Below are 20,792 nucleotides of genomic sequence, written 5' to 3'. Positions count from 1 at the left end.
GTGGAATAGCCCTTACATGATGCCCTGAGTTTAATGTGCATGTGTGTTCCCAGAAAGGGCCATGGGTGCTTGCTGACAGATGGCCAATGGGGCATCGCGCACCCTCTGGCCATAAAGTCAGGTGCAGATGGAGGGATGAAGAAGTTTGCTGAAACCCCACTCACCCGCACGACCCGAGTGAGGTCGTTGAATTTCTTCCTGCACTGCACAGGGCTCCTGGTCACCATGCTGTTGGAGTTGACCTTTTGAGAAACTTCCCTCCAAGCTCTTCGGTATTCTTTCTGATTAGGCCTCCTGCCATTGTCGGGGTACAGCACATCTCGCCGGCGCTCCACTGCGCCTACCAATTCATCCAATGCCCCATTGGTAAAGCGCTCCGTTCTCTGCCTCACCTTCTCCATCTTCTCAAAGTTTGTAACGCCACAGAATGGCCAGCTCCGATTTTGAGGCCTACAAGGCGCAGAGTGTGGCTGCTGATCCTTACTGACCCACCCCTTTAAGAGCTGCCCAGCGCCTGAAAGTCTCGTGGTCATCGGTAATTGACAGCACCTGTGCTGCGCCCCGCCCGCCCCGATATTGAGTAGCGCCGCAAGGTTAGCGCCTTAGGAGTCCCGTGTAACGCCTAATTTTGCGCCTCAATCACCTTTAGGGGCGCTGCAACCCAATATCGCGTGAGGTGGCGATAAGTTGCGCCTGGCTATAAAATTTGCGCAGCGCCAATTCTAACGCCCCAAGTGGGGCTATACCCAAATTCTAGGCCAAAGAATCTAAATATTAGATATCTAGGGGGAAAAATTTGGTTGCTTGCACCTCCTGTTGGTGCCAAGCAACTAGTGCCCGGGCACGGCGCCGCCAACACCTCCCGTGAAATTCAGCGGGAGGTTAGCGGCGGTAACAGTTAGTGCCCCGGGTTGCTGCGTCACCGGCAATGGCGTCATTGCTGTGCGCAGCGCCCCGGCCGTGATCTTTGGTAGCGCCCCCTGACTTACCGCCAGACGCTATGTCTGACGGGGTCAGGGGGGCCTACCTACGGCCGGGGCGGCTCTATTTAAAGGCGAGGTGCCGGGTGGCCATTTTTGTTGCTGGCCGCCTGCCAGCACCTGCCTCTGCTCCCGTCCCCGGCCTCCTGATCTCCCCCCCCCCCCCCCCCCCCCCCACCCCCCCTGCTGAGTGCCGGCTGCGTTCCATGAGCCCAGCACTTCTCTTGAGTGCCGGGCTCTTTTGCTGGCACTCCCGATCCCCGGTTGGCCAGCTGGGCCCCAGGTTGCGCGGTGCAACGCCCCTCCCCTTTAAGAAGGGGTGGAAGGCCTGCAATATCGCGGCACATAGCGCCGCTATATTCCCTCGCAGTGCCCCAAGAGGGAGGCGGGGCACTTCCAGTAGCGCCCCGCTTCCCTCTTGGGGCGCTACCTCTCAATTTCGGTTGCGGGGGTGCTAGCGCCCCCAAAGGGGGCGCAACTCAATTTTTCCCCCCTAGATACTTAACTTAGAGTTTCATGTTCTGTGGCTCCACTCCTCCTTTTGAGTTGGGTGTGAGAAACCGCCTTCCTCATCTCAACCGAATTCCTACTATCACCAAATTCTTCCACTCTGCTTGCGATCCACTCCAATTGCGATTCACCCAGCTCTGTCTCCAAGCTTTGTGCCATGCTGTAAAGAAGACAGAAAAATACAAATGAAGGATTTGTCAGTGGTATTTGAAAATTGTAGTAAAGGTATTCGGTAAACGTTGCATTTATATCAGTGTTGGAGAAAATAATTAATTGTTTCTTTTTTTTAAACTCCATAGGATGGCGATCCTACTCTCCCTCCAGAAAAACGGAATCAGGTAATATGTAAGCTAATAGAACTCTTGTGACAAAATCATGTTTATTGTGGCTGTAATTACGTTTCATAATTAAATGCAACACCAATTCCACAAAAATGAACTAGACACAGCATGCATCAAATGGGAATAAGCCTTACCCAGTATTTGAAATAAATGCTAGCTGTGATCAAATTTGCTACCAATTGATTTCCTAGGATTAAAACGAGCACAGTCTGTCATTGAATGCCAATGAAAAAGGAAGTTTAGATGGAAAAAATGCAAATCAGGATAGTGGAGCAACTGAATTTAAATTAGGAAAAATTAGTTTAAAGAAACATTCCAATATGTATCGAAGAATATATTTTCAATTTAAAAATAAAATTTCAAGGACTTTTTGAAATGCGGGATATCTCTATTGGGGTCTAAGCAGTAAATTTTGAACCCTGCTTTCTAGATGAGGATTGTAACCATAATAAAGCAAATTCATGGAGGCTAGTTGCTATTTTGTATGTATTTAGCCATTGTCCTGTCTATTTTGCTGATGCTGAAATCTGATGTTGCAGTTTACTAAAAATAACACTCTTTGGACGCTGCCAAACACTCCATTATCTTTATAAAATCTTGTTTACCACGGGTCACTTGATGCAAATGAACATGATGTTCCTTTTTGAGCTTACTGTCTACGTTGAAAGATATTAATGTTGGCGTTAAAGTTTTACAAGCAGATTAAATAAAGACGGTTTAACACATTCTTAATTGGAAACTCACAGCAACAGGTACTTCATATTGTGTTTTTCTCCCTGTATCAGTTTCCCCCTGTGGATCTTGAATTAAATATTGCCATTGATTTTTGTCTGTGCCAGCTGAGAGAATCAACTTAGAAGTTAAACTATTGCAACAGAACAAGATAATGTCACAAGTGAGCATTTATAGTGTGGAAGTAAATAAACTCAAACTGCATTTCTTTGCCCAGGCAAACCTTGCACAACTATTGAGTAGTTCTCGAGAGCGGAATAAACAGCTGACAGAGGAAATCAAAGAACTCCAGCAGAGACTCGCTGAGGCACAGGGTGATAACAAGGTATCATTTATGAGGATGGGGTGGGGGTGGGGGGAAGAAGAAGAAGAAAATCATCAGTCTTGTCTACTTGAGGTAATTTGGGGGAGGGGAAGGCAAAGCACCATATTAATTGTGAAAATTGGAACTAAAATAACAACGTTGCAAGAGGGATAATATAGTGGTTCATGTGGTGAACCAAAAGATGAGAAATAAATAACTGCAGTTCTGCAAGTGATTAAAATGTTCTGGTTGATGGTTTTTTGTTATTAGAAGTAGTATGCATCTCAGTCTAATAAACATGCTCATTTACTTGTTCGGAACTGTCAGAAATTCACTATCTGTTGCCGAGTGTTTGCGTGTTTATGCTGCACTGTTGCCAGTCTCCTCTTCAGGTTTGCCTAACCTTACAGTCCATAACTGAATGATAGCTGCTAACAGTTCTGTTGGAACTAGTCTTCTGATGATCATGTGAAGAAACTCACAAGTGTTCCCTCTTTAAAGTGGTAATGGCAAAAATTGCCACACTTTCTAACCAGGATAACCAGCATAAACTAGTTATTTTCAAAAGACAATAACATTTATGGGCTCATTTTCTGCGTTTGCGTCGTGGGCAGGTAGCTTCCCCCCACTGGCAGCAGATATCAGAAATTTGGGTATGCACTGCCCATCCATTACCAGAAATTTGTAGCCAGCGCACCCCCATGTTTCTGATGTGCTCTGCCAGTGGGTCAAGGATCCTCATCAGGAGCAGAAACTTGGAAAACTACCCCATAGGTATAAACTTCCAAAACTGGTATTACTTAACATAAGGAGAGGTCATTGAGTTCATGGAAACACATCACTAGCATTTTAACTCCCCCGTCGTGGAATCTAATTGTATTTACAGTAAACCCAATAATTCCGCCTCCCCCGCCCATTGCTTGTTTGGAATACTCCAGCCACATTCTACATAGGACCCTTACAGCTAACAGACAGAGGAAACATTCATCTCATATGTCTGGGTGGATTTGATCCTTTTGTAATTCTTTTTTCTATCTCTTTTATTTTTGGTTTGTCAGAAAATTTGACCAGTATACAGTTGTTTTTTGGTATTGAAGTTATTTGCACAGATTAAAAGGAATAAGGGTCCAAGCACTGATCCTTTTGGGAGTCCACTCCACTCTCTTTCCACCTGTACCCCCCCTCCTGTGTGACATTATACTTCTTGTGAGTCTGTTCCCTAATTTTTAAAATTACTTTCTTATTCTTTAGATTCTTGGAGCTTTCAGTTTAATTTTTCATGTGGAACTTTGCCAAGATCTTTCTGTAAATCTAAATAAACTATAACATGAGGAATGCCACTATCTGCTTTATCTCTGAAATCCTCAAGGAGGTCAGGGAAGTTTTATAGGCAGAAAATTTCCGTTCTAAATCAATGCAGGCTGTTTATATTGCTATATATGCAGTCCTCCAGCTTACCTCTTCTAATAAATTTTATTTATAATTGATGTGGGATAATAAGCCCGTAGTTGCCTCCTTGAAAAAGTGTAACATCCCCACTGACACCTGGGAATCCCTGGCCCAAGGCCCCACAAAGTGGAGGAGAAGCATCCGGGAAGGCGCCGAACACCTCGAGTCTCTTCGCCGGGAGCAAGCGGAAGCCAAGCGCAGGCAGCTCAAGGAGCGCACATCAACCCAAGCACCCCACCGTCCGCCCCTTCAACCACCCTCTGCCCTACCTGTGACAGAGTCTGTAGGTCCCGCATTGGACTCATCATTCACCTGAGAACTCATTTTTAATGTGGAAGCAAGTCATCCTCGGTTCCGAGGGACTGCCTAAGAAGAAGTTGCCTGGGTTCAACTTGTTGCTCTTTTTAAATATAGGTAGTACATTTATTTGCTGCAACAACAACAACAACTTGTATTTATATAGCACCTTTAACCTAGTAAACCATCCCAAATCGCTTCAGAGGAGCGTTATCAAACAAAATTTGACACCAAGCCACATAAGGAGATATTAGCACTGATAACCAAAAGCTTAATCAAAGAGATAGTTTTAAGGAGCGTCTTAAAGGAGGAAAGAGAGTTAGAGAGATAGAGAGGTTTAGGGAGGGAATTCCAGAGCTTAGGGCCTTGGCAGTTGAAAGCACGGCTGCCAATGGTGGAGCGATTAAAATCGGAGATGCTCAAGAGGCCAGAATTGGAGGAGCACAGATATTTCCGAGGGTTGTAGGGGTGGAGGAGATTACAATGATAGCAAGGGGTGAGGCCATGGAGGGATTTGAAAACAAGAATTAGAATTTTTAAATCAAGGCGTTTCTTAACCGGGAGCCAGTGGAGGTCAGCGAGCACAGGGGACTTTGTGCGAGTTAGGACATGGGCAGCAGAGTTTTGCAATCCAGTGCTTTGCGATTCTTCCATAGCAATAGTCAGCCACCACAAATTTCTTCCCTGCTCTCCTTCAGCACCCCAGGATATATAGCCCAAGGGATTTTTGGTCCTAAGTCCCCTAACTTATCAAGTATCCTTGCCACGTTAACTTAAAAATCCTTTAGGCTTTTGGATATACTAAAATCAATATATTATTCATTTAATAATTCAACTAATTTATCTTCAGTAACTTCCCTGTCACATTTATTCTTCAAATGCTCTTGTAGTGCTCTGTTGCTGAAAGAACTTTTTAGTATCATGCTTAGCATCTTTAGCTATACTCATCTCCAATGTCCTCTTTGATATTCTAATATCTCTTTTAACTTGCTTTCGTAAATTATTTTCCTTCTCCTGGAGTTTGCATTTCTGTTTCCCTGTAGATTTCATGTAGTTTTTTTAAACAATCTCTTTTAAATTGATTTATTCAACTATTTCAGAGAATCCTAATTTAACTTATATGTGTTTTTCTTGGCTACGTATATATCTTGCAAACTCACGATTATTGTTCTAAAAGTCTTTCATTTTTCCTTCACTAAGATATCTTTCAGTAACACTCTCCAATTAATTTATTTTTAGCTCTTCTCTCATTCCTTTGAAATTTGCCTTTTTTTAAATAAAGTATTTTTGTCCTGGAACATAGGAACAGGAGTAGGCCATTCAGCCCCTCGAACCTGTTCCATCATTCAATTAGATCATGGCTGATCTGTATCTTAACTCCATCTACCCACCTTGGGTCCATATCCCTTAATTACCCTTGCCAATCAAAAATCTATCAACCTTAGTTTTGAAATTTTCAATTGACCTAGCCTCAATAACTTTTTAGGAGAGAGTTCCAGATTTCCACTACCCTTTGTGTGAAGAAGTGCTTCCTGACATCACCCCTGAATGGCCGAGCTCTAATTTTAAGGTTATGCCCCCTTGTTCTGGACTCTCCCACCAGAGGAATAGTTTTTCTCTATCTACCCTATCAAATCATTTAATCATCTTAAACCCCTCAATTTGATCACCCTTTAATCTTCTATGATCAAGGGAATACAAGCCTCGTCTATGCAATCTGTCCTCATAATTTAACCCTTTTAGCCCTGGTATAATTCTGGTGAATCTGCACAGTATCCCCTCCAAGGCCAATAATATATCCTGCCTGAGATGCGATGCCCAGAACTGAATGCAGTACTCTAAGTGGGATCTAACCAAAGCTTTATATATCCTTGTCGTTATTAGTGTTGATTGCCAGATAATTTATTTAATCATATTGTGGCATAAAAGGTTCTGGTTTTTTATTATGGATGCGGTCCTGCTCACTTATTACAATGAGTCATAGATAAGAGAACCTGCATACCTTTGATCTTTTGGGTCAAAAGGTAATCTTGTACCACAATCCCTACTTCTAACCTGCTACGTCATTTCCATTTAGCACGTAAGCGTCTTGGGATGTTTTACTTCATTAAAGTTGCTATATAAATACAAGTTCTTGTTGTTGCAATACTGTGTAGTGTTCAGCTGCAAAATGCTGCAGCACACTGGTAATGCTTCATGCGTACATAAGACAGAGACGAATTTTGTTTTTCTTAATCCAATAATTTAAAAATGGGATTTCAGTGAAAGACAATTGGCAAGTAAAATCAAAGAAAACCCAAAGAAATGTAATAAATACATCAAGAGCAAGAGGATAACTAAAGAAAGAGCAGGGCCTATTAGAGACTAAAAAGGAAGCTTGTGTGTGGAGGCGGAAGACGTGGATATGGTTCTTCATGAATACTGCGTCTGTCTTCACAAAAGAGAGGGTCGATATAGACATTGTAGTTAAGGAGGAAGAGTTTGAAATATTAGATGAGATAAACATATTGAGAAAGGAAGTATTAAGGGGTTTAGCATCTTTGAAAGTAGATAAATCGCCAATCCCAGATGAAATGTATCCCAGGCTGTTAAGAGAAGAAAGGGAAGAAATAGCGGAGGCTCTGACCATCATTTTCCAATCCTCTCTGGCTACAGCTGTGGTGCTGGAGGACTGCTAACGTTGTACCGTTGTTTAAAAAGGGATAAAGGGATAGACTGAGTAATTACAGGCCAGTCAGCCTAACCTCGGTGGTGGGCAAATTATTGGAAAAAATTCTGACAGACGGTATTGATCGTCATTTCGAAAGGCACAGATTAATCAAGGACCATCAGCATGGATTTGTTAAGGGAAGGTCGTGTCTGACGAATGTGATTGAATTTTTTGAGGAGGTAACAAGGAGGGTTGATGAGGGTAGCGTGTTTGATGTAGTCTACGTGGACTTTAGCAAGGCTTTTTACAAGGTCCACATGCCAGACTGGTCAGAAAAGTTAAAGCCCATGGGATCCAAGGGAAAGTGGCAAGTTGGATCCAAATTTGGCTCAGTGGCAGGAAGCAAAGGGTAATGGCCGACGGGTGTTTTTGTGACTGGAAGGCTGTTTCCAGTGGGGTTCCGCAGGGCTCAGTACTAGGTCCCTTGCTTTTTATTGTGGTATATATCAATGATTTAGACTTCAATGTAGGGGGCATGATTAAGAAGTTTGCAGATGATACAAAAATTGGCCGTGTGGTTGATGGTGAGGATGAAAGCTGTAGACTGCAGGAAGATATCAATGGACTGGTCAGGTGGGCAGAAAAGTGGCAAATGGAATTCAATCCGGAGAAGTGTGAGGTAATGCATTTGGGGAGGGTTAACAAAGCAAGGGAATACACAATAAATGGTAGGATACTGAGAAGTGTAGAGGAACAGAGGGATCTTAGAGTGCATGTCCACAGATCCCTGAAGGAAGCAGGACAGGTAGATAAGGTGGTTAAGAAGGCATATGGGATACTATCCTTTATTAGCCGAGGCATAGAATATAAGAGCAGGGAGGTTATGTTTGAACTATATAAAACACTAGTTAGGCCACAGCTAGAGTACTGCATACAGTTCTGGTCACCACATTGCAGGAAAGATGTGATTGCACTAGAGAGGGTACAGAGGAGATTTATGAAGATATTGCCAGGACTGGAACATTTTAGCTATGAAGAAAGATTGGATAGGCTGGGGTTGTTTTCTTTGGAATAGAGGAGGTTGAGGGGAGACTTCATTGAGGTGCATAAAATTATGAGGGGCCTAGATAGAGTGGATAGGAAGGACCTATTTCCTTTAGCAGAGAGGTCAATAACCAGGGGCGCATAGATTTAAAGTAATTGGTAGAAGGCTTAGAGGGGAGTGGAGGAGAACTTTTTTCACCCAGAGGGTGGTGGGGGTCTGGAAGTCATTGCCTGAAAGGGTGGTAGAGGCAGAAACCCTCAACATGTTGAAAAGGTGCTTGGATATGCACTTGAAATACCGTAACCTACAAGGCTACGGACCAAGAGCTGGAAAGTGGGATTTGGCTGGTTAGCTCTTTTTCGGCCGGCACAGACATGATGGGCTGAACGGCCTCCTTCTATAATTCTATTCTATGCTCTCACCAAACCGTTTCCCAATGGGAACTGGAAAAGCAACTGTGAGCCTTTATTCATATCGGAACTCCTGACCTTCAACCATTCTCGTGAGGTGCTGCTCAATCTCGCCTCCGTTTTACTGATGAGATTCCCGAATCCTGAAGCATTCATTTCAAATCGCTGCCAAAATCTCAGGAAAGGAGTCTCATTTAAATATTATAATATTGGACTCCCCGATATCTGCCGCTGTTAAAACCGAATCGGGTGCATTCACGACAAGTTGGGGTCAGGTTTTGCGAATTTGATGATTTAACCCCGACCCTCTCCTGTCCATCATGGGGTTTAAAATTCCCCCATATCTTTCTGTTAGGCTGTAGTGTTATAATCCACATTTTCTATTGATGGAGCAAAAGAAAAGGAAAACTAGTTTCTATAGCGCTATTACAATACACTTAGAAAGTATTGGGAAAATACTACATTTCAAAATCAGTTTTTTGCGAATGCTTGTGCAGCTAAATCAATGCGCTTCTTTTAAGGACTCTTAAATTGATGTGCTATGAAAGGGCCATTCATCTTTACAACCAATTGATATCAATGGCATATCATAAAAGGACTATTAAACATCATCCTGAAAAATCAAAGCATTGTTCAGACTGATAAATTGATCAGTATGATGATCAAGGCCACTAGTTTGAAGTTTTAGCAGAAAAACAGACAGAATTGGAAATTGCAATCCCCAAAACACTAGTAAGAACCCAGTAGATTAAAAATTGAATTTGACTTATTCAGTGACCATGAACCAGTAGCTGTGATAATGATTATCTATTCTCTCTCTCCTTGAGCTCCTAAGAATGACTATTGCAAAACAGCGCTTAGGTGATGAAGAAGTAGGGGCTCGTCATTTTCCTGCACACGAGCGTGAGGACCTTGTTCAGCAGTTGGAAAAAACACGTGAACAGGTACAAACTATGCGATTTACACTTTACATGATTAACTAATTGTGGTAAACCACTTTTATCGTTCACTATCGTTACACTATAGTTATCACTGTTGTATTGTTATCACTGTTCTCACTGTTGTATCACTATACGAGGTCGCCTCTTGTCGCGCTGTTATACCTGGGCTGACCACCTCCGACTCCGCCCATGGCTCCACCTACCTGCCCAGGTATAAAGGTAGTCGACTGGCTGGTATTCCTCCTTGTTGGACCCGATCACCCACGAGGGTGGGCTCTGTTATTTAGTCAATAAAAACCTTTAGTTACGTTCCTAACTCGTCGCTTTTTATTGGACGAATTGATAGGTATATCACTAATAATAATTTAAAAATGTAATCAACTACACTATCTCTCATTGTACGCCTTGTTTGACCGCCACCCCCCTCCCACCAGCAATTCAGCTTTTACCCACACACAGCACCTAAACTGCACCTGTCAAAGTCACACATAACATCCTGTGCAACTGCAACCTTTTTTCACTGTTTATCCTCATCTTCCTCAACCTCTTCGCCACCTTTCAACAACAACATTGTCAAACACTCCAGGGGAAAAATTCAGTTGGTAGCGCCACCCGTTAGTGCCTTAAGAGGGCGCTAAGTGGGGCGCAAACCAACTGGCGCCCGGGCGCGGCGATATCAGTGCCTCTCGCGAAATTGACCGGACATTTTGCGGCGGCGCTAAACAATACCGCCCGATCTTCTGCGCACGCAGATCTTGACGTCATTCGAGAGTGCAACGCCCTTGGGGCGCCCCGGACCGGAAAGTCAGTGGCGCCCCCCTCCTTTCCGCCTGGCGCAACCAACGACAGGTTGACTGAAACGCATCCCAGTCGCTGTGGGGCTGGGGGGGCACTATTTAAAGGGGGCCTGTTCCTGGCTTTTGTGTGGTAGCCATTTTCACCACTCGTTCTGAGAGAGAGAGAGAGATTTGGAGAGAGACAAAGAGAGAAAGAGAGACTTCTGCGTTGAGTCAATGCTGTCTGAGGTAGTTTTGGCTTCTGACCATAACTTTGCAGGTACTTTGCTTTTTGACCTTCATAACTTTGATTGCCCAGATACTATGGGGGCTGCAATGGATGGGAACATCGTCCTTCTCCATCACATTCGGAGGGAACAGAGACGCAGAGAGAGAGTGGCAATCATGGCCAGACAGAGGAGGGCCAACAGGCCTCGGTACAGGAGACCTTACCCTCCCAGGGTTTTTCGCCAACAGTTCTCTTACATTAATATGTCTGAGGAGCACTGTTTGCGAAGGCTGCGATTCAGCAAGGAGGTGGTCACTGAGCTCTGCCATCAACTTCAGCCAGATCTGCAGCCTCAACTGAGGAGCAGGATGTCTCTGTCAGTGGCAGCGAAGATAAGAGTGGCTCTCAACTTTTATGCCACCGGCTCATTTCAATCAGCTACTGGGGACATCGTCAATATCTCCCAGTTCGCGGTGCATTGCTGCATCCGTCAGGTAACAAATGCCCTCTTTAAAAGGAGACGAGAGTACATCTCTTTCCCCATGACCCCGGACAAGCAGCAAGAATGCACAATGGGCTTTGCGATGATAGCGGGCTTCCCCATGGTGCAGGGCGCCATTGACTGCACGCATGTGGCTTTGCAGGCGCTGCAAGAGAATGCCGAGGATTTCCGCAACCGAAAGGGCTTCCATTCCTTAAACGTCCAGTTGGTCTGTGACCAGAGACCGCTGATACTCGCTGTCAATGCCTACTTACCAGGCAGCAGCCACAATGCCTTCATCCTGCGCCAGACTTCTGTGGCAGACGTTTTCCAAGCACCGCATCACCCAGGAGGTTGGCTTCTCGGGGACAAGGGATATCCTCTGTGCACTTGGCTGATGACACCGCTCCGTTCGCCCAGCACCCCTGCTGACCTACGATACAATGAGAGCCATAAAGATACCAGGAATATCGTTGAGCACACAATCGGCATGCTCAAGCAATGGTTCCGCTGTCTGGACCATTCTGGAGGAGCCCTGCAGTACTCGCCTGAGCGAGTCTCCCACTTCGTTGTTGTGTGCTGCATGCTGCATAACCTTGCAATCCTCAGGACCCAACCAATGCCACCAGGCATTGGAGCACCAGCAGAGGAGGAGGAGGAGGAGGAAGATGAGGAGGATGATCATCAGCAGCACCAAGGCGGGAGGGAGGCACAAAGTGGAAGGGCCGTCCGTCAAAGATTCATAACAAGTCGCTTCTAGGCCCCTCTGAGGGAATGGCTTCTGCCATTCAAACAACCTGAATGAAACCATCCCGCAACCCCTAAGCCGGTCAAGGCAACAATGAGTGCAAAGACCAAACATGTACATTTTGAATACAGACACTTCTTTATTTCACAAACTCTATGTGTCTCATTTCCGCATGACAAAGTAATAGAAACACAAAAAAAAGCAGTCATTCACATAACTGGCTCTCACAACCTGGAGACAATGTCCAAAACAGTAACAAAAATTTGACCATGAACCTCGGCCTTCAATAAAACAATGAAAAACATTGTGCCACACCTCCTACTTTTTGCCCTTCGAGGGTGATCTGCTTCCCTTGCGAAATTCCCCCCTTCCCACCCTGCAGCTCCTCTGCAATGGGACCCCAGTGGCTGGAGCAAGGCTGGGGGAAGGCTGCTGAGTGTCAGAAACTGAGACTGCAGATGCCCTTGAGGGACGGCCTGGACCAGCTCTGGGCCTGGAGGGCCCGGCTGCTGACTGCACCAACTCTCCATGGGCGGCAGCAGTCTGTCCTACAGGTGGTGGCAACTGCAGTGGAGAAGTGCCAGTGGTGGCAGCAGGAATGCTGTCATCTTGAGAGAGGACAGCAACTCCCTGCTCGACCGACACACTGGCACTCCCACGGGGCAGTACTTCAGCATCCGGAGCAATCTGATGGAGCACAGATTGCTGGCCTGCTGTGGCGCACTGAGAGCCCTGGGGAAATGTCCCCGATCCAGCGAGGGTAGCAGCAGTCAGTGCTCGCGTGGCCTCAATCTGCGTCTGCATGAGACCAGCCACTGACTGCATTGTAGCACTTAGCATTTGCGTGGCAGCCGCCTGTGCTACAGCGAAGTGCTCCACACGCCTTGCCAGTGATTCAGTGGATTCGGGCAACCTTGCCACTGCAGCCATGAGCTCAGTGTGCCTTTGCTCCGCCTGGGCGCTCATTTCAGCGAGGACCCGCTCCTCGTCTGCGTCCAGTGCAGCAGGACTCGAGGCCATACTCTCCCTCCGGGGAGAAGACCCCCGAGCTTCCCTACCCCCATCGCATTGCTGCAGCCCGCTGGGTCCTGGAGCTTCACCCTCATCAGACCATTCCCCCCTGCTCCCCTTCAGGGAAGGCGTGTCCCCAGTATGGGCATGGGCTGCCTCGGTAGAGGGTGGCGCTGATGGTCCGGTTTCCTCTTCCTCCTCGCCTTCAGCTTCACTCTCACTGGCAGCTTGAGGGCCCGTCTCCTCACCTGGTGAATCACTATCTGAAAGCAGGGAGGTACAAGAGTGGCTTTAGTGTGAGGACAGGGTGGCAGCAAGGGAGGCATGAGTGCAACGATTTCGTGATTTGGATTGAAAGTGTCAAAGGCTGCTGTTGTGAGGAACAAGTGGAAGGAGAGAGGACAAAAAGGTGATGACCTTACCATTGTTGTCCGGAACAGGGTCGGTGTCTCCAGTGGCGACGGGACCGATCACCCGGCTTGCCACAATCCTGTGGACGCGCTCCTGAAGATCGCTGAGGGGTTGAAGCTGAGGCCGCCCTCCACTGGTCCGTTGCTGCTGTCTCCTATTATGAGACAGCTTGGCCTGCAAGAAAAAGGACAGCGTCTGAGTAAATATACAGCCATGGTCTTGCCTGATGTGCCTCCCATAGTTGAATAACCCTTACTGTATGTAGCCATGGTCTTGCCTGATATGCCTCCCATAGTTGAATCGCCCTTACTGCATGCAGCCATGGTCTTGCCTGATGTGCCTCGCATAGTTGAATAGCCCTTACTGTATGCAAAGTGTGGAATGATGAAAGGGCCATAGGTGTTGGATGAGTGTTGGGCATTGGGGCTTTCAAGACTCTCTGGCCATAAAGTGAGGTTGAGATGGAGGGATGAAGAGGTTTTGAAAAAAAGGCACTCACCCTGACGACCCGAGTGAGGTCGTTGAACTTTTTCCTACATTGCACATGGGTCCTAGGCACCATGCTGTTTGAGGAGACTCTCTGAGCCACCTCCCTCCACACTCTTCCGTACTCGCGTGGCAAAGGCCTCCTGCCACTCTTTGGGTACAGAATGGATCTTCTGCGCTCCACTCCGCGAACCAGAGCCTCCAAAGCCCGCTCGCAGAAGCGCTGTGCTCGCTCCCTGGCCCTTTCCATAGTGTCTGGCTGCTAGATTTAGCCACAGGTCTGCCCAGGCCGAGATTCAAGGCTCCAATGAGCAGGGTGTGGCTGCAGAGCAAGATCGACCCTCCCCTTTAAGAACTGACCAGCGCCAGTGTGTCTGTGTTCAATCGCTAACTGACAGCACCTGCGCTGCGCCCATCCTCTGAGGTAGCGCCTCGCTCCTCGGCCTTAGCGCCTTAAGAGAGTTGTATAGCACCTGATTTAGCGCTCCAATCACCTCCAGGGGCGATAAAAGCCAAGTTTGCTGTCGGAGGCGATAATTAGCGCCAGGCGCTAAACTTTGTGCACCGCCAGTAAGGGCGCCCCATATGGGGCGATACCGAATTTTTCCCCCTCCATCTTTTCCATTAGTCTCCACTGAACTCCTCCTTTGGCACTGCTGTTTCCAGGATCTACTGATTCTTCTTCTTCTTAGGCAGTCCCTCAGAACCGAGGATGACTTGCTTCCATATTAAAAATGAGGTCTCAGGTGACTGATTAGTCCAATGCGGGACCTACAGTCTCTGTCACAGGTGGGGTAGACGGTGGTTGAAGGGGCGGGTGGGTGGGGTGCTTGGGTTGACGTGCGCGCCTTGCGCGGCCTGCGCTTGGCTTCCGCTTGCTCCCGGCGAAGAGACTCGAGGTGTTCGGCGCCTTCCCGGATGCTTCTCCTCCACTTTGTGCGGTCTTGGGCCAGGGATTCCCAGGTGTCGGGGGGGATGTTGCACTTTTTCAAGGAGGCTTTGAGGGTGTCCTTGATGCCTGCTGCAACAAAGGCACTACATCAACTCCAATAGTTTATTTTCCTGTCTTGTCTGCCACCTCCAATGTACTCTATGGACAGCATCTTTAGTCCCTTCCTCTTCATCATTTATATGCCCCCTCTTGGCGGTGTCATCTGGAAGCATGGAGTTGGCTTCCACATTGATGCTGATGATGCTCAGCTCTGCCTCCTCCATTTACCAAAGGTTATTGCTATATTCTCTAACTATCTCTCCAGCATTAATACTTGGCTCGCTGCAACTCAATGTAGGCAAAAACAAAATCATCCTCCCGCTAGCACCTGCGTGCCTCTGGACTTGACTTGATCAACCTCCACAGCTGCAACCTCAGCCTGAGTCATAAGGGGTAGAACTTTAGTGTAATGCTTGACTCTGAGCTGAGCACCTTCCCCCATATTCATTCCATTACCAAGACTTGTTTCCACCTCCACAGCATTTCCTGCCTCTGCCATTACTTCTTCCCCCACCACATTGAGATCTAGTCTATGCCGTTATCACCTCAAGGCTCAACTCCTCTAATGCTCTCCTAGATGACCTCCCCCTCCACAAATTACAACCCATTTAGAATGGCACAGTCTGTGACCTAACCCATACGAAATCCCAAACCTCCATCACCCTATTCTTTCTACCTCCTCATGTGCTAGTGCATTGAATTCAAGGCTGTCATTTTTGTCTTCAAATCCTTCCATTGCCTCATCCCACCTTTTCTTCGTCATTTCCTCTGGTCATGGATCACTTCGCGTACCCTATGATCTTCCAACATTAAGATACTCCTTGTTCTCTTGTTCCCTGTTCCCTTCACTCTACTATTGGTAGCCATTCTTTCAGCCCAGCCCTCTGGAACTCTCTTTCTAGACCTCTCTGTGTTGCCCCCCTCCATCCTTGCTTTCATTTACCTTCTCAAAACCCTTTTCTTCAACCATACATTGTCTCTCAGCCTAGTTACCATTGTTTTCCTGCTGCTTGGTGCCCACAGATTTTCGTCTTCAATGTAAAGCACTTGAAAATGTCTTCCTGCCCACAGAAAGTGCTATAGAAGTCCAAGGTAGTGATGGTGTTGTAAGCATAAAGATCATTTCATGCAGGCTACCCTTTCCTGCTGCTCTGCTCACTGAATTTTCACTTTTGCTCCAGCATACTTAATCACGAGTGTAATGCCTAAGACTATATGGGGAGTAGGTGATGAGGGAGGGTGGGGGAGGATGGGGGATTGGGGGAAGGGAGAGACAGAGGTAGGCCAAACCATCTTAGCACTTTTTTGGGGTATGTGATTGAGAAGTCACATGGACTCCAGATATAATGTCCCTTTTATCCCTTAGAAGGACTGGTACCCCTGTAACAATAGCAAAATACTGCAGATGCTGGAAATCTGAAATAACAACAGAAACTGCTGGAAACACTCAGCAGGTCCAGCAGCATCCATGGAGAGAACTGTTTCCAGTTCTGACGAAGGGTCACAGACCTGAAACGTTAACTCTGTTTCTCGCTCCACGGATGCTGCCTGACCAGCTGAGTGTTTCCAGCATTTTCTATTGTTATTTCAGGTATCCCTGTAACTTCAATTTCTTAGTTACACAAACTGCATAACCACTGGCATGCAAATGACATCTTAATTAAAATAAATACCCCCAGGCAAGCAATTACACTGAGGCTTATTCCTGTTTACAGGAAGTAATCGCAGTATAGATGCTTGTAAGAATGATTACGTTCAGTTTTAAAATTGAATGCTTTTATAGACATGCTTCTCCTGTTTTAAATTTTAATTCACACACATTTTTATAATGTTTTGGGTAAATGGGGTAAATGGGTTAAATATGTCTTCAACTGTCCAGTGACTCACCAGTAGTTTTGTTTTGTTGCAGATTGAACGCTTGGATCATGATTATCAAGCAGCGGTGGATGAGCTTCAGGATGTTAAGGTCGAACGCTCTTTCTATCAGGAGAAATCTGATCGTCTAAATCAAGAGATTAACCATATTCTTGGAGGACATGAAACCCGTATAATTGATGTGGATGCATTGTGCATGGAGAACAGGTGACCGAGTCTTTCTCTTAAGTTTCTTTACTTCTGGCAGATAGCAAATGAATAATTCTTTATACCACATGCATGGTCATTATCATAAAGTATAAAATGTGTAATTTATTCTTAATGCATGAGATAAATGGGAATATTTCCCCCCAATTTTCTCATTTTTATTCCTTCCTCTCCTGAAGGTGCTGACTGTTGTTAGCATGTGGTTCCATAAAAGCTACTCTCTGGTATTTCTCCCAGTGACCATTTTTCGCATGTGAGATTGGACACTGAGGTTGGTGCAATGCTTGACCATGGAAGTTACCACAGGAAAATCTAATCCTGTCTCCATCAAGTATCCACATATGCACACTTTCCAGTGGAGGTCACTGGATATTGATGAGGACTGATAAGTTGGCTATTTTCTTATTTCAATTCAGTGTATTTACGTCCCGAAAACTAGGCTTGCTGAGAAATTAGCTGACTAGCACAGACCATAAATTGATGCTGGCACCTCAATCAAGACAGCATTTAGGGGGAATTTTCAGATGGCAGCTGCTCAAGGAAGGAGGTGAGAGGCAGGTCACCTGACCTATTGAAACCATAGTTCCTATTCTAAAAAAGAACTGAAAAAGATAAATGCATTGTATAAATTGAATATTCAGTGGGGAACTGGCAAATAGAATTGATTCATTCATGAGGAAGATGTTGGGTGTTCTGTATTCTGCATTTCCTCATTGAGGATTCTTTTTGATGTACTGCAGAAACGGCAAAGCCTTTTATCTTCATGGACTGCTTGGGTACGTACAATGGAACATCTGAAATTTAAGTCCAAGTAACCAGTAATTTGCATACATCCCTTGGTGTTCTAATTTTGGCTCATATAATTCAAATCGGACAAACTAGCGAGTATGAAATATAAGTGCAAACAGGACTACGTTGCCTGGATTTCATGGGACTGATTGCCACGGGTTAAAGACCACAGGTGGTCCACAGGCTATAACTTGGATACACCTGATGTAGTCTGTCAGAAACAGTTAAATTGAAACTTAAGTTTGGACAACGTTGAACATTATACAAATCTGAATGCACTCACACACTAAATTTTGAAGAATTACCAAATATGGTTAATGAACCATCCATGGCTAACTAAGGGTGGTATCAAATTGAAGGAAAAGGCAAAGATTAGTGGTAGGCCAGAGGATTGGGAAATTTTTAGAAACCAGCAAAGGATGACTAAAAAAAACAATAAAGAGGGAGAAGATAGATTATGAAAGTAAACTAGCAAAAAATATAAAAACAGACAGTAAGAGCTTCTACAGGTATATAAAAGGGAAGAGAGTAGCTAAAGTAAACATTGGTCCCTTAGAGGATGGGACTGGGGAATTAATAATGGGAAACAGGGAAATGGCAGAGATTTGAACAAATATTTTGTATCGATCTTCACAGTAGAAGGCACTAAAAGCATCCCAATAATAATTGATAATCAAGGGGCTATAGGGAGGGAGGAGCTTAAAACAATGTCTATCACTAGAGAAAAAGTACTAGACAAACTACTTCTTCTTAGGCAGCCCCTAGGAACCGAGGATGACTTGCTTCCACATTAAAAATTAGCTCGCAGGTGGCTGATTAGACCAATGCGGGACCTACAGTCTCTGTCACAGGAGGGGCAGATGGTGGTTGAAGGGGCGGGTGGTTGGGGTGCTTGGGTTGATGTGCGCTCCTTGCGCTGCCTGCGCTTGGCTTCCGCTTGCTCCCGGCGAAGAGACTCGAGGTGTTCGGCGCCTTCCCGGATGCTTCTCCTCCACTTTGTGCGGTCTTGGGCCAGGGATTCCCAGGTGTCGGTGGGGATGTTGCACTTTTTCAAGGAGGCTTTGAGGGTGTCCTTGAAGCATTTCCTCTGCCCACCTGGGGCTCTCTTGCTGTGCCGGAGCTCCGAGTAGAGCGCTTGTTTTGGGAGTCTCGTATCGGGCATGCGGACAATGTGACCTGTCTATCGGAGCTGATTGAGCGTAGTCAGAGCTTCGATGCTGGGGATGTTGGCCTGAGCAAGAACACTGACGTTGGTGCGCCTATCCTGCCAATGGATTTGCAAGATCTTGCGGAGGCAGCGTTGGTGGTACCTCTCCAGTGCTTTGAGGTGCCTGCTGTACATGGTCCATGTCTCTGAGGCATACAGCAGGGCAGGTATCACTGCTGCCCTGTAGACCATGAGCTCAGTGCCGGGTTTGAGGTCCTGGTCTTCAAACACTCTCTTCCTCAGGCGACCGAAGGCTGCACTGGCACACTGAAGGCGGTGTTGGACTTCGTCGTCGACGTCTGCCCTTGTTGACAGTAGGCTCTCGAGGTATGGAAAGTGGTCCACGTTGTCCAAGGCCTTGTCGTGGATTTTGATAATTGGGGGGCAGCACTGTGTGGCGGGGGCAGGTTGGTAGAGGACCTTTGTCCGCATAAGAGGTTAGCGTGCAAAATTAAGGCACATGGGATTGGGTTGACTTGGATAGAGAACTGGTTGGCGAACAGAAAGCAAAGAGTTGGAATAAACGGGTCATTTTCCGAGTGGCAGGCAGTGACTAGTGGGGTACCGCAAGGATCGGTCCTAGGACCCCAGCTGTTCACAATATATATTAATGATCTGGACGAGGGAATTGGATGTAATATCTCCAGATTTGCAGACGACACAAAGCTGGGTGGGAGGGTATGCTGTGAGGAGGATGTCATGAAACTCCAGTACGATTTGGACAGGTTGGGTGATTGGGCAGAAACATGGCAAATGCACTATAATGTGGATAAATGTGAGGTTATCCACTTTGGTGGCAAAAACAGGAAGGCAGATTATTATTTGAATGGCAATAGATTGGGAGAAGGGGAAGTGCAAAGAGACCTAGGTGTTCTTGTGCACCAGTCGCTGAAGGTAAGCATGCAGGTGCAGCAGGCGGTTAAGAAGGCAAATGGTATGCTGGCCTTCGTAGCAAGAGGGTTCGAGTACAAGAACAAGGATGTCTTGCTGCAGTTGTACAGGGCCTTGGTGAGACCGCACCTTGAGTATTGTGCGCAGTTTTGGTCACCTTACCTGAGGAAGGACGTTCTTGCCATGGAGGGAGTGCAGCGAAGATTCACCAGGCTGATACCTGGGATGGCAGGAATGACGTACGAGGAGTGATTGTGTCAATTGGGCTTATACTCACTGGAGTTTAGAAGATTGAGAGGGGATCTCATCGAAACCTATAAAATTCTGTCAGGTCTGGACAGACTAGATGCAGAAAGGGTGTTTCTGATGGCCGGGGAGTCCAGAACCAGGGGTCATAGTCTAAGGATAAGGGGTAAGCCATTTAGGACTGAAATGAGGAGGAATTTCTTCACCCAGAGAGTGGTGAACCTGTGGAATTCTCTGCCACAGAGGGCGGTGGAGGCCAGTTCATTAAACATATTCAAGAAAGAGTTGGATATATTTCTTGAGGCTAAAGGGATCAAGGGATATGGGGAGAAGGCAGGGACAGGGTACTGAATTTGGATGATCAGCCATGATCTCATTGAATGGCGGAGCAGGCTCGAAGGGCCGAATGGCCTACTCCTGCTCCTATCTTCTATGTTTCTATGTCTTACGGATGTTTAGTGTAAGGCCTATGCTCTCGTATGCTTCGGTGAAGGTGTTTACGATGGTTTGGAGTTCGGCCTCCGAGTGAGCGCAGATGCAAGCATCGTCTGCATACTGTAATTCGACGACAGAGGATGGAACGACCTTGGATCGGGACTGGAGGCGACGGAGGTTGAACAGTTTCCTGTTTGTTCTGTAAATGAATTAGACAAACTAATGGGACAGATGAAATATCAGCGTTTGACAGCTCGTTGAAGCTGTCAAACACTGACAATCTGTACACTAAGTTAATTCCTTCCTCTCAGGCTGATTTAGAAATCTCTCCAGAACAGAAAGCTGAATGC

General features: G+C 46.2%; 1 protein-coding gene across 2 annotated transcripts in view; it reads left to right on the top strand.

Moving 5' to 3' along the window:
* ccdc149a (coiled-coil domain containing 149a) overlaps nt 1-20,792 on the top strand; it is a 198,742-nt gene that overhangs the window by 47,486 nt on the left and 130,464 nt on the right. For both annotated transcript variants that reach the window (XM_085967855.1, XM_085967865.1), the window contains exons 3-6: nt 1,790-1,828; nt 2,781-2,888; nt 9,546-9,662; nt 16,702-16,874. In XM_085967855.1, the coding sequence (XP_085823981.1) occupies nt 1,790-1,828; nt 2,781-2,888; nt 9,546-9,662; nt 16,702-16,874 (437 nt within the window). The remainder of the gene's footprint in view (nt 1-1,789; nt 1,829-2,780; nt 2,889-9,545; nt 9,663-16,701; nt 16,875-20,792) is intronic.

This window comes from Somniosus microcephalus, chromosome 2 (assembly GCF_052327205.1).
Source record: "Somniosus microcephalus isolate GS21.2 chromosome 2, FLI_Smic_1.0, whole genome shotgun sequence".
Lineage (NCBI taxonomy): Eukaryota > Metazoa > Chordata > Chondrichthyes > Squaliformes > Somniosidae > Somniosus > Somniosus microcephalus.
The sequence above is the reverse complement of the archived record's forward strand: the minus strand, read 5'-3'. Positions and strand labels throughout refer to the sequence as shown.